Genomic DNA, 12,154 nt, shown 5'->3' with positions numbered 1-12,154 from the left:
GGCAGTCAATGAGATCTTGTTTTTTGTTTTTTTTTTTAAAAGATTTATTTATTTATTTATTTCTCTCCCCTACCCTACCCCCCACCCCGGTTGTCTGTTCTTTGTGTCTATTTGCTGCATAATCTTCTTTGTCTGCTTCTGTTGTTGTCAGTGGCACGGGAATCTGTGTTTCTTTTTGTTGTGTCTTGTCAGCTTTCCGTGCGGGCAGTGCCATTCCTGGGCAGGCTGCACTTTCTCTTGCGCTGGGTGGCTCTCCTTATGGGGTGCACTCCTTGCACGTGGGGCTCCTCTATGTGAGGGACACCCCTGCATGGCAGGGCACTCCTTGCGCGCATCAGCACTGCGCGTGGGCCATCTCCACATGGGTCAAGGGGGCCCGGGGTTTGAACCACGGACCTCCCATGTGGTAGACGGACGCCCTAACCACTGGCCCAAGTCCGCTTCCTGAGATCTTGTTGAGACTTGCATAAATGTAATATCTGGAGGAACCTCCTGACTCACTTTGAAATCTCCTAGCCATACAAACTTGTGGGAGGAAGGGCGCCCGGCTTGCCACAGTAGCAAACGGTGCGGCAAGAAGTGATACCGCCTCTGCCCACTGGGCCTAGATAAGGTGACCACGCCTGACTAGGCCTTTGCTGCTAACGGCTGGCCGGCGCTGCCCTCCCCCTTTCTATCTCCCGCCTAGCCCAACATCCGGCCAGCTCTCACTCCCCCTTTCCCCTCCCCTATTCCAAACCTCTCAGCCAACCCTCCCTTCATCACGCCCCTCCCTCTACCCAACCCTATATAGCTAAGTGTACTTCTGTAATAAAAGCAGACCTGTTCTTGCGCTCAAGCGGTCTCCGTGGTTTTTTCCCCAACCGCGCATCCCCCACGCCTGGAGAACCGGTGCTCCCCTCGGGAGTACCCCCCGCCGGCGGTTGGGCAAGAGCGAGCCCCCCCCCCCCGACTCTTGGGCCTGAGTGAGGCTAAGCTCTCCAGCCCGACGGCACAAACTAATTTGTATTTACCATTTCCCCCTTTTGGTCAAGGGGAAATGCATTGCTAGTTGGCATTTGGTAATAATCCCTTGATGCCAGGGAGGCCTATCCCTGGACGTCATGTGCCATGCCAGGGGGAAGGGAGTGGGTTTATATTCTGAGTTTAGCTTAGAGAGGCCACATTTAGGCAACAAGGCTTTCAGGAGATAATTCTTAGGCAGTATATAATATTAGACTAAGTTTCAATTTCACAAGAAAAGATTCATAAGTATAATCATCAATGTCAAGGGCCTGGCACAGTGGTCTGTCTTCCTTCACTAGACTTTACCTTTGCACCAGGGGATTCTTGCTGTCCTACTAGAGAATGCAGCAGAACTCCCAGGATGGGAATTCAATATTCTTTTGATTATTGTATGGATCTCCACCCACTGAGACAGTGTCCCATGAACACTTGAACATATTCATACATCTTAGAGACATGCCCCAGGTGACCCCCTTCCCATGCATCCCCACATCACTGACATCCCACACCAGCGATCCTCTCCTGCCACTTCTGTGTCCATTCTGTGATCCAAAACCTCTCCAAAAATGAAGCCAACAAAATAATTGAATAAAATTCATAAGAAAATGAAATAATAATTTAAACAATAGCCGATAAAATTAACAAATTTAAAACAATTAGAAATAATAAAAAATTAGACATTGTGTCTTTCATCACTGTAAGATGTGTTGTCTGGAATGTACAGTGACATTTTCTTCCATATTAATCTGTTAATTCTTATGTAACATTTGTTATTTCATTCTCATTCTTTCTTTTTTTATTTTACTTTGTAAAAATGTTTGCATAAAGTCTCTGAAGTTTCTAATAATGGTTCATTTACTGTTCTAATTCCTTGATGCTCCTTTCAATAAAAATTTTTAATAATTATAAATATTTCTTGCTTTAAATTCTGCAATGTGCTCCACACAATCTAACTAAGGCTTAACATTTTTCCTTAGCAGAAGAAAGGATTTCTTAGCAGAAAGAAGAAGGATTTCCAAACCTTACATTATTTTATAGTGCCACTGAAGTTACCTTAGAAATAATTAGTATAGTATAGCAAATATATAAATATGCAGCAATTTCTTCTGGAAAAGTAGTAAATAAATAAAAATAAAATTGTTTCCCCTAACACCCATGCTACCTCTAGAGAGAGCTGGGGAATTTCTCTTTATTTGTAAGACTGAGCTATTTCTTAAATACTATTTAGTCAATGTTGGAATACCCCACAAACCTATACAGAATGTTTCAAAAGGATAAGAATACTGACTTCAACAATTCCCATTTTATTATTTTTCCCTCTTTTTTTTTTTTGTAAATTACATTCCTCTAACAGGAGGGAGTGATATGAAATAGTTATACCAATCCAAGTATGTCAAATTTGTAAGTAAAAACTTTGCTTAGCAAACACTGATACAGTGGCAACTATTGTAAGGGCTTTGCAGACATTAAATACTTTAATTTTTATAACTACCTTCTGAGGTAGGCACTATTATTACCCTGATTCTCTGGATGGGGAAACTGAGTCATAGAGAGATTTTTTTTTTAGATTACTTGCCCAAAGTCACACTGCTGGGAGGTGGCAGAGCCAAATTTGAATCCAGGTAAGTTGGCTCCATAGTCAATGCCACTTCATGCAAGAAGCCACTATCAGTCTGTTTACTCTCCCCAGAAAACATAAATATACACTTCAAAGTTCATAATTATGACATTAACTTTTTGATTAATTTTTAAAAAAATATTTTAACTGATTTTTTTAAGATGATGTTTTTAAATCTTTAGGATTCAAAGTTAAAACAGAGTTGGCACTCGGAGGTGCTGTAGTTATTTAAAGTTATTTGAAAGTTACTTTAAATCAAGTGAGTGTATTCATACTTCTTATCTGGAGTTTTTGCTTGATTGTTTTGCTATAATGTATAAATTGGAAGTCTGCTATTATTATTTTTCAAAGGTAAGAATGATAATAAGAAGTTGAAGTGTAAAAAACTCTCCTCCCTTTGCTTCTTTCTCCTGGTTTACAATGCAGATATCACGTATGAAGGCCTTTTTAATAAAGATTAATTTTGTAGATAGAGATCTATTTATTTATACAGTGTTTTTTGTTATGTAGAATTTTTCCTTACTAGATCACTAAAGCATCCATAGAGACAAGTACAGAGCTATTTAAGCAGAAGTCTTTGAATAGTAAAAGTGAATTAACTGGAATTCTACTAAGCAGGATTATGGTTAGTTACCTGGGACTTTTTTTTTGCATTATACTTTCATGAGAAAGACAAATAAAAAAGAAAACAAAGTGATAATAAGGGTTATGTCAAACACAAGAATATGTCCTAAAATCAACATAGTTACATTTATTTATTTATTTATTTAAAAATTTATTTTATTTCTCTCCCAGTCTCCCCTTCCGCTGCTGTCTGCTCTCGTGTCCATTTGCTGTGTGTTCTTCTGCGTCTGCATGCATTCTCAGCAGCACCGGGAATCTGTGTCTCTTTATTTGTTGCATCATCTTGCCATGTCAGCTCTCTGTGTGTGCAGCACCACTCCTGGATGGGCTGTGCTTTTTTTTTTTGCATGGGGCAGCTCTCCTTGTGGGGTGCACTGTTTGTGTGTGGGGCTCCCCTATGCGAAGAACACTCTTGTGTGGCACAGTACTCCATGTGCATGACAGCACTGCACATGGGCCAGCTTGCCACATGAACCAGGAGGCCCTGGGTCGAACCCTGGACCTCCTATATGGTAGATGGATGCTCCATCCATTGAGCCACATCTGCTTCCCCATAGTTAACATTTAAATGCTTAAACCATCTACATTTGACTTTAGAGTACAAAACAAGTAATTTCATGATTGGAATGATGAATTTTAGGCAAGATATTCTGAAACCATAAAGATACAATTACATTTATTATACTGGATTTACTAAATTAGAGAAGTACACTTATGTATTTTAGGAAAAATGACAACAAAACTGTTTCCTCTATCATTTCAACTAGTATGAAAACTAAATCAACCGGGGTATTAAGTCAAGATCCCTAGAAGATGGGGATACCTGTGCTAGTGATTTGGGAGTCTCTAAGGTGAGACATATAGAAGAGTTGGGAAACCAGATAGGACAGAGGGAGAAGCTAGGCAAAGATGTGGATTCAGATGAAGTCTAACCTCAGCCTGACTGCAACTAAAGCACTGGAGTATGAATGGGCCACAAAGTTGTGATCCCATGTTAGTTACTCAATGGCTGAGGTCCATCTACTAGATGAGATGAGGTATAATTTCTCAGACATATCTGGATGGTGGTTCCTGTAAGCTGAGGGTATTTCTCTGAAGAAGAGGGTTACTGTGAGCCTATAGCAGCCAACATTTACAACTGGTAGATGAATATTCACGTCTGCTAAAAGGGTCATGGATGGAGCACCAACATTGTCCATTACAGCAAGTATAATTGAAAGATCATTCTAGGAAATCAATGTATGAGGGCAATAGAATTCTCTGTAGTGGAACTTTTAAAAAAGATTTTATTATTTTTTATTTATTTATCTCCCCCCCTGCCCCCCCGAGTTGTCAGCTCTCTATGTCCATTTGCTGTGTGTTCTTCCGTGTTTGCTTATATTCTTGTCAGCTGCATCAGCTCTCCGTGTGTGCAGCGCCAATCATGGGTAGGCTGCACTTTTTTCAGGCTTGGCTGTTTTCCTTACAGGGTGCACTCCTTGCATGTGGGGCTCCCCTACATGGGCAACACCCCAGCATGGCACGGTAATCCTTGCACACATCAGCACCGTGCTTGGGCCAGCTCATCACACAGGTCAGGATTTCCTGGGTTTGAAACCTGGACCTCCCATGTGGTAGGCAGATGCTCTATCCATTGAGTCAAATCCACTTCCCTGTAACAGAAAACTATTTTCTTTTTAAATAATGAATGTGATATAGAAGAAAGAGCACCATATTGAGAATCAGTAAATCCTAGCTCTAGTGGGCCCTCAATGATCTTGTATTTCATCTCTATTACCTGTAAAATTCATGACATAGTCTCTAAGTTCTCTTTCAGTTTCAAAATTATTTCTGTTTTCTCTTTTATTATGCACAACTTTCTACTTATTAAAATGGTCTATGCTCATTTGTAAGACATGATTCACCTAATACAGTGGTTGGAACTACAGTTTCCATAATTTGCTTTTTTATTCACTTATTTAGTAAATATTTATTATTATGTGACAGACAGAGTTCAAGTCTTTGGAAAACAGGACAAGTGCCCTAATCTCATGGAATTTACATTTTCTTTAATGTAAAATTTTAAAGCAAAATTTTAAAGAAAGAAAATTTTAAAGAAAAGCATAGATGGGAAGCGGATAGGGCATCCGCTTACTACACAGGAAGTCCGGGGTTTAAACCCCGGGCCTCCTTGACCCGTTTGGAGCAGGTCCATGTACAGTGCTAATGCACGCAAGAGGTGTGTGCCACACAGGGGTGTCCCCCGTTTAGGGGAGCCCCATGCGCAAGGAGTGTGCCGTGTAAGAAGAGCAGCCCAGTGCAGCCTGTCCAAGAATGGCACCGTACACGCGGAGCGCTAACAACAACAAGATGACGCAAAAAAAAGAAACACAGATTCCCAGTGTGGCTGATAAGGATGGAAGTGGTCACAGAAGAACACACAGCAAATGGACAGAGAGAGCAGACAACGGGGATGGGGGGGCGGGGGGGGAAGAAGTTTAAAAAAAAAAGCATAGAAAATGAGCAATTTTCATCTTACAAAAGAACTTTTTTGAACTTAATAAAAATTTCCACATAGCAAAGCATTAAAAGAGAATGTGCTAAAACTATGCTTTTTCCTGGGCATTTGAAAATGCATGCAGTGTGGCTCTGTTTTTCAAGGGAATCTTAAAAATAGAGAAAGAATAAGTTCTCTTGAAAGGCTTTTGTTTTTATTTTGTGTTGTTTACTTGGTGGAAAGTCCTCTTCGCTTTGAGAAAGCCAGTCCATCCCGCTTAACCCAGGAGATTTTCTGAGGGGAAATAAACAAATTATGCCCAAAAGGATCTGAGCAATCTATCATGCATTTTTCAGCAGCATAAACAAAGCAGTATGTTCTGCAAAAGTGCCCAGAAAAGCAGCAAAAGCAGGAATTTGAGCAAAAAGGAGAGAGACTGGAGAGCAAAGCAAAAATATTAGTCTGCAGTTAGGGTAGCAAAGTCTGTTAAAACTGGTCTTACTAGCTATTGAATTACCTGAAGAAAGAGTCTATAAGCCACAGCTGAGTATAAACAATGACAGAGACGCTGAAAGAGATGCCAGATAATTCAGCTGGTAGGAGTCACAAAGGCTTGAGGTTTAAGAAGGCAAAAGAAGAAACCAACCGAGAAGTGAACCTTCAGTTTATGAAAGAATTCCTAGCTCACTAGTAAGGAGGGATTGGTAGGCAAATTATGTTTCAACATCAAGAGGTTACTTGTGATATATACATAATATTAACGTTTCTATCTAATAAACTTGGTCATGATTTGTTTATATTTGGTGTGTTAATTTTCACTTTAATTTAAAGTTCCCATTCATGAATTCTTGCCAGATAATATTTATAGCAGAAATGCCCAAATCTGAAATGACCCCATAATTACTACATTGATTCCTAAGTGGGGAAGCTCGATTATTCCTAATGGTGCCTATTATTTTGATTGTCCTATCGAGAAGAAAAGGGAGTATATCATCACATAGTATAACAACTTTGGTAGGTTTGCTTGAACCAGCCCTATTTGGAAGGGCACATTTCTTAAATGTGCTAACTTAGCATATTTGCCTTCACTTCAAATTATTAATATTTTGAACTTCTTTCCTCACAGAAATTTTATCCAGTTTCTATAGACAAAGAAATTAGAGTAAAGAGGAGTACTGGTAGCTTAAATCACTTGTCCATATTGCTTTTCAAGATACTAGAATATGCAAACCCCACACTTCTTTACACAAAATCTGTGACGAGACTTAATAAATAAAAAGATAGGATCTCTGTTTATTATGAAGTTATATGATTTTGAGAAATACTGTCCTAATTTGGAAGGCAGGACATTTTGCAGTAGGTAATAATAGGTAACTCGTTTTTTGCTTACACAGCGTTTTTTGCTTACACAGCGTTTTTTGGGAAATGCCCCTCCCTGTTGGTAGGGACTGTCAATCAAGGGCCCCACTTCTTCCATTTTAGGATTGGGCACCTTGACACAAGCTGTGCCAGAGTCATCCTCGGGTTTTTTGTGTGTGTGTTTTTTTTTTACTGGAGCCAGTAGGCAGGTGGTAATAGTTTTATTTGGGATATTAGCTTAGCTTAGCCCTAAGGACACCTAAATCTAGAACTAGTGAGCACATCATTACTAATTTAGGGGGAGCTCCTGCCCATGAATGAATCAGAAAGGAGGAGAGTTAAGATGTGCCTAAAGACGAGAAATTTTTTCAGACCCCGGATTTAGCCTCAGTTATGTTGAATGTGCTTCCCCAGATTTTTTTAGTTAGAAGAGCCAATAAATTTCTGTTATTTAAGCTAATGTTAATTTAGTTTCTGCTCACTTGTAACCAAAAGATATCGGACCAATATTCATATTACAAAGATCCTTAGTTATAATCATATCATGTAACATAGCATAGTTCTTAAGAATGTGGACTCTGGAATCATATGATTTTGAATCCTAGCTCAGTCAATTATAAACTCTGATCTTGGGCAAGTTAACTGACTTCTGTGAACCTCAGTTTCCTCATCTATAAAATTGAGATAATAAGAGACAATTCTCATAGCACTGTTGTGAACAGTCAATGTAATAATACATATAAAGTGCTTCAAACAGTGTCTGGCATATAGTAAGGGCTCAATAAATGTTAGTATTATATTATTAATGCAATTATGCTATTATATCTGTGAAGAAAGTTTACATCATGGTAATGGATATTATTGGTAGATATAGGATTGTCAGTGATGAAAAAGAAGGGTAAACTCCTCTAAAGACATAGGTAGACTGCAGTATGGGAAAGCAACCTCAAGATTAATATTATGAGTAGAAGTCAACTGGTTTGCTGAATTGGCAAGTTGGCATGAGGCATAACAGCAAGGCAGGGCACTTACACACATCTATGACTTCACTAGGATGTTTCTGTTTGGGTATAAGGTGAATCAAGTGGAAGGAAAATTTCTGGATTATTGATGTTTTGCATTGTTGAATAATTTTAAGAGTATAAAATATATAACCTTATTGCATTTGTCAAGCCCTAAGTTGAAACATAGCCCATATGTTCTGAGGATAATTTTACTGTTGGTGGGAATCATCTTCTGGCCTCACTTTCATACTTGAAATACAAAAGAGAACAAGTCAACATGCATCATGATCTATTCCATGCACCCTATGAGATTATCGATTATGCATTTTTTTCACTCAAATGGAGAAAGCCATAAATAGAGAAGGAATTACCATTGGCACAAGGACTAGAAAGAAAACAGGTAGATAGATTTCCTTGGTAACCTATTATAGGTAGTGTTAACCAGTACTAGGCTACAACCTACCAATATGCTGATACTGTTAAAACCATTTGCTTATCAGCAGGGGATTATTTATACATTTAGAAGGGAATTTATTGCTAAGACCTATGGTTTCCCAAGGAAGTCATATTTGTCTATGATTAATTATATAACTCTATATTATCAGGAAAGATATCCTTTGTAAACTGCAATCCATATTCATTCATATAATTACTTCCAATTTGGAAAAGGGTAAAAGAAAATTTTAAGTCCTGGTCTGTTAGTCTCAAACAACCCTTGTCAAAGTCTAACAAAAATTTTTCATTCTAAAATCTTATGTATCTATATTTGCCATGCTGGTGTGCATAAAGGGATGTAATATCTTAATTAAATGTGGTTTTGGAATTACAAATATATTTGATAAGCAAATGACCTGCAAGCTTTAATATACAAGGAAGTTATGTACTAGAGACCAGTTTTGGACATGATCCATTCTCGATAGTGTGTCACTCGAGTGTAGACTCCAGGTTTGTTTGGAAGAGCACATTCATCTCCCCAGCTTACAATACCAACAAGGAACCAGGTACCTTTAGAATCTGTACCAACCAGTGGTCCACCAGAGTCACCCTAGAGAGAGAAATAGAATATATGCAATTGCTTTAGTTTAAAGGTGAATTATTTAAAATGACTTGACTTTAAAATATTTTTGAATTTTATAAATCTTTCTTGAAATCAAAGGTATTAGTATATGCCTTTGAATAAATATAAAATGATAGAATAGATGTATTATATATTTCAACTCTAACATTACCCAAAGAGGATATTGAAAGTAGTATTACTTATGCAGTCATGTTGAGGAACTCTTTGATTATCTACCCAAGTTCCCTTATTTCCAGGCTAATGCTGGGAAAAAGAGATGTTTTTACCTACCTCCAGCACTGGACTATTGCTCTTCACTTCCTGTATGAACATTCCTCCAATGTTCAGAGTTACCTAATTTGACTATACTATTCCTTACAATTTCTTATGGTTTTCATCTAGTAATCAGACCATTTCCCCAGAATGATAGAAGATGTTGGCATCTGGATTTCCTTTGCTCTAATTCTTTTTAATTCTATCTAAATTATTCTAATAGATAATTTCATCATCTATTGGATATCCTATCTGATACCTTAGCCTACAATCTCTTGGCTGCCTTGATTTTGTTCATCCACATTTTTATTCAACCCTTCCTTGTTACTCCTTGTCCATACCTGTGACTGCTCTATCTCTGAAATGTCAGCATTCAGCATTATGATTATATTTACTTACCCCTTCAATTTTCATATTTCATTTTTCACTCTATTACTGCTGTTCAACCTTATCAAGAAAGCCAATTCTTTGATTCCTCTCTTTTCTCTGGATCAAGGACCTTGTTCTATCAATAATCTCATTGTTTGTTTGCTTTTGTTTTGTTTGCTTTTCTCCCAATATGTTGTCATTTTCTCTATTTTCTTTCTCCTATGGACACATACATGCTTTTTTTGGGGGTCTTGTCTACCTGAAAAGTGGCAAACTTCTTGAGTTTTAAGACTTCCTTTGTTGCCCTAATTTTCTTCTTCCTTTCTTAACAAAGTGTCTTAGAATAATCTGTATTAAAGTTTCCATGTTCTCATCCCATTCTCAGTTTACTTCCAAATGGTTGTGCTTTCCTCCAGTGTACCAAAGCTGATCTCCCAAAGTCCAAAAATGAATGAATTGTTGACTTTGATAGACTCTTTCCTGGATTTACCTTCCTTGATACTTTTATGGCATGTGCCACTATTAACTATTCCCTTTTTCTGATTCCTGGACTTCTACAACACCAATTTCTTGTTGTTTTTTTGATCCCTGGACATCTACAATACCTTTGACTTTTATATCTTACTGATGGCCCCTTAAGAGCATGTGTACCCAAGGGTTTTGTTTTGAGTATTTCTTATTTTACACACTTTAGCTAGGCAATTGAGTCTGTGCTCAAGGGTTTAACTACCACCCAATTGCAAATGACTTTAAGTATGTATCTCCAGTTAGAATTCTTTCTTGAGCTCAAGATTTCTATTTCCAATGGAATATTGAGTATATCTACTTTGGATATTGCACAGGTCCCTCAAATTTAGCATACCCCAAACTTAACTTTAACCCACCTCAAACCTGCTCTTTCTCTATATTCCCTCTCTAAAGTTTCTCATGGAGGAACTTTCTTTTCCCTCATTCTCACAGCTAATCAGTCACAAACTCTTCTCCAATGAAATTTATTATCTTTTCATTCATGCTGTGTTTCTTGGATGAAGCCCTCACTCTCTTTCTCAGGCAAAAGAATAGATCTTACTATCTCTAGCTCACTTACCTCCTGTTCATCTTCCACTCTGCAAATATTGGTCTTGGCAATTAGAAAATCTTAGTAATCTTGGATAGAATTCACTTTTAGTGGACTGAGGGTCAGTAGTCTCCAAGAGATGGATCAGAGAGTGAATAAGTTAAGAATGTGAAACAATGAAGATAAACTATTATTTAGAAACCTTACCAAGAAAGGAAGAAGAAAGAAAGAATAGGATCTATCAAGGGAGAGACTTGCTCATGTTTACAGAATGTGAAGAAGGGTCCATTAGAGTGAAATGATTGGAAATATGGAAGAAAGTTCAAAGAAATGGAAAATTCAATTCTTAGGTGAAGAACACAGGAAAGAAATTAGCTTTGAACAGTAGAAGAAACTTGCTTATTCTGAACCTAGAAGGTAAGGATGAACACAAATATAAACGTACCAAGGAGAAAGATATTAAGGAGTTCTTATATGATTGCTTTCATTTTTTCTGTTAAGTCGGAGACAATGTCATAAGCTAAGGAAGAAAAGACCATGTAGGATAGGTAGGTTAAAGAATGTAATAAAAGTTTGACACAACTCCATAAAAGACACACTAATGAACTGTACAGTATGTAAGGACTCAGCTGTAATTGTATGTCACCAGTTTACAAGCCTGCGAGATTTCCTGTAGCTGTGCTTGACAGCTTGCATGTAAGAGCAAATAAAGCAGATAGTCACATTTCTCTGTGGTTGAAGATTATTAGGATGGGTGTGGGGGACGTAGAAGATGGTGAAGTCATTGAGAGTGCTTTCAATAGTGTGGTGGAAATAATAAAACATGGGTTTTAGGGTGTATAAGTTTGGAAGAGAGCCATGGGGGTGGAGGTGATGTACTGAGAGAAAATTGAAAGATACAGGGATATAAACTCACCATGACTCCAAAGAATAGATTTAGTAGGAAAATTTAAAAAAATAGGAATCTCATATTGCTTTCTTATTGGGTGTTGATAAAAATAAAGAAGAGCATGGAAGTTGGTTTCTTGGATATAAATTTCAATTTTTATGGCTTAAAAAGTATTTATGGAGCTAGATTATAAGACAAAGAAAAAATTGAACTAATAAAAAAGTAAGAATCTGTAGTTAGAGATGATAATTATGTAATGCAAATACTTGTTTTCATGACTTCTAGCTTCTAGAGTGCAGGGATAATGCTCTATACACCTTTAAAATTTTTTTTTATTTCTCTCTCCTTACCCGCCCCCCCATTGTCTGTTCTCTGTGTCTATTTGCTGAGTGTTCTTCTTTGTCCGCTTCTGTTGTTGTCAGC

At 37.8% G+C, this 12,154-nt stretch overlaps 1 protein-coding gene across 1 annotated transcript in view; it reads right to left on the bottom strand.

Annotated features, from left to right (window-relative positions):
* Positions 1-8,896: 8,896 nt before the first annotated feature.
* The window catches only part of LOC139437852 (transmembrane protease serine 11C-like), an 81,231-nt gene continuing 77,973 nt past the window's right edge, over positions 8,897-12,154 (bottom strand). The window contains exon 9 of the mRNA XM_071212727.1: positions 8,897-9,131. Coding sequence (XP_071068828.1) covers positions 8,970-9,131 — 162 coding nt within the window. The 3' untranslated portion in view covers positions 8,897-8,969. The remainder of the gene's footprint in view (positions 9,132-12,154) is intronic.

This window comes from Dasypus novemcinctus, chromosome 1 (genome assembly GCF_030445035.2).
Source record: "Dasypus novemcinctus isolate mDasNov1 chromosome 1, mDasNov1.1.hap2, whole genome shotgun sequence".
Classification (NCBI taxonomy): domain Eukaryota; kingdom Metazoa; phylum Chordata; class Mammalia; order Cingulata; family Dasypodidae; genus Dasypus; species Dasypus novemcinctus.
This window is presented reverse-complemented; position numbering and strand designations above follow the sequence as displayed.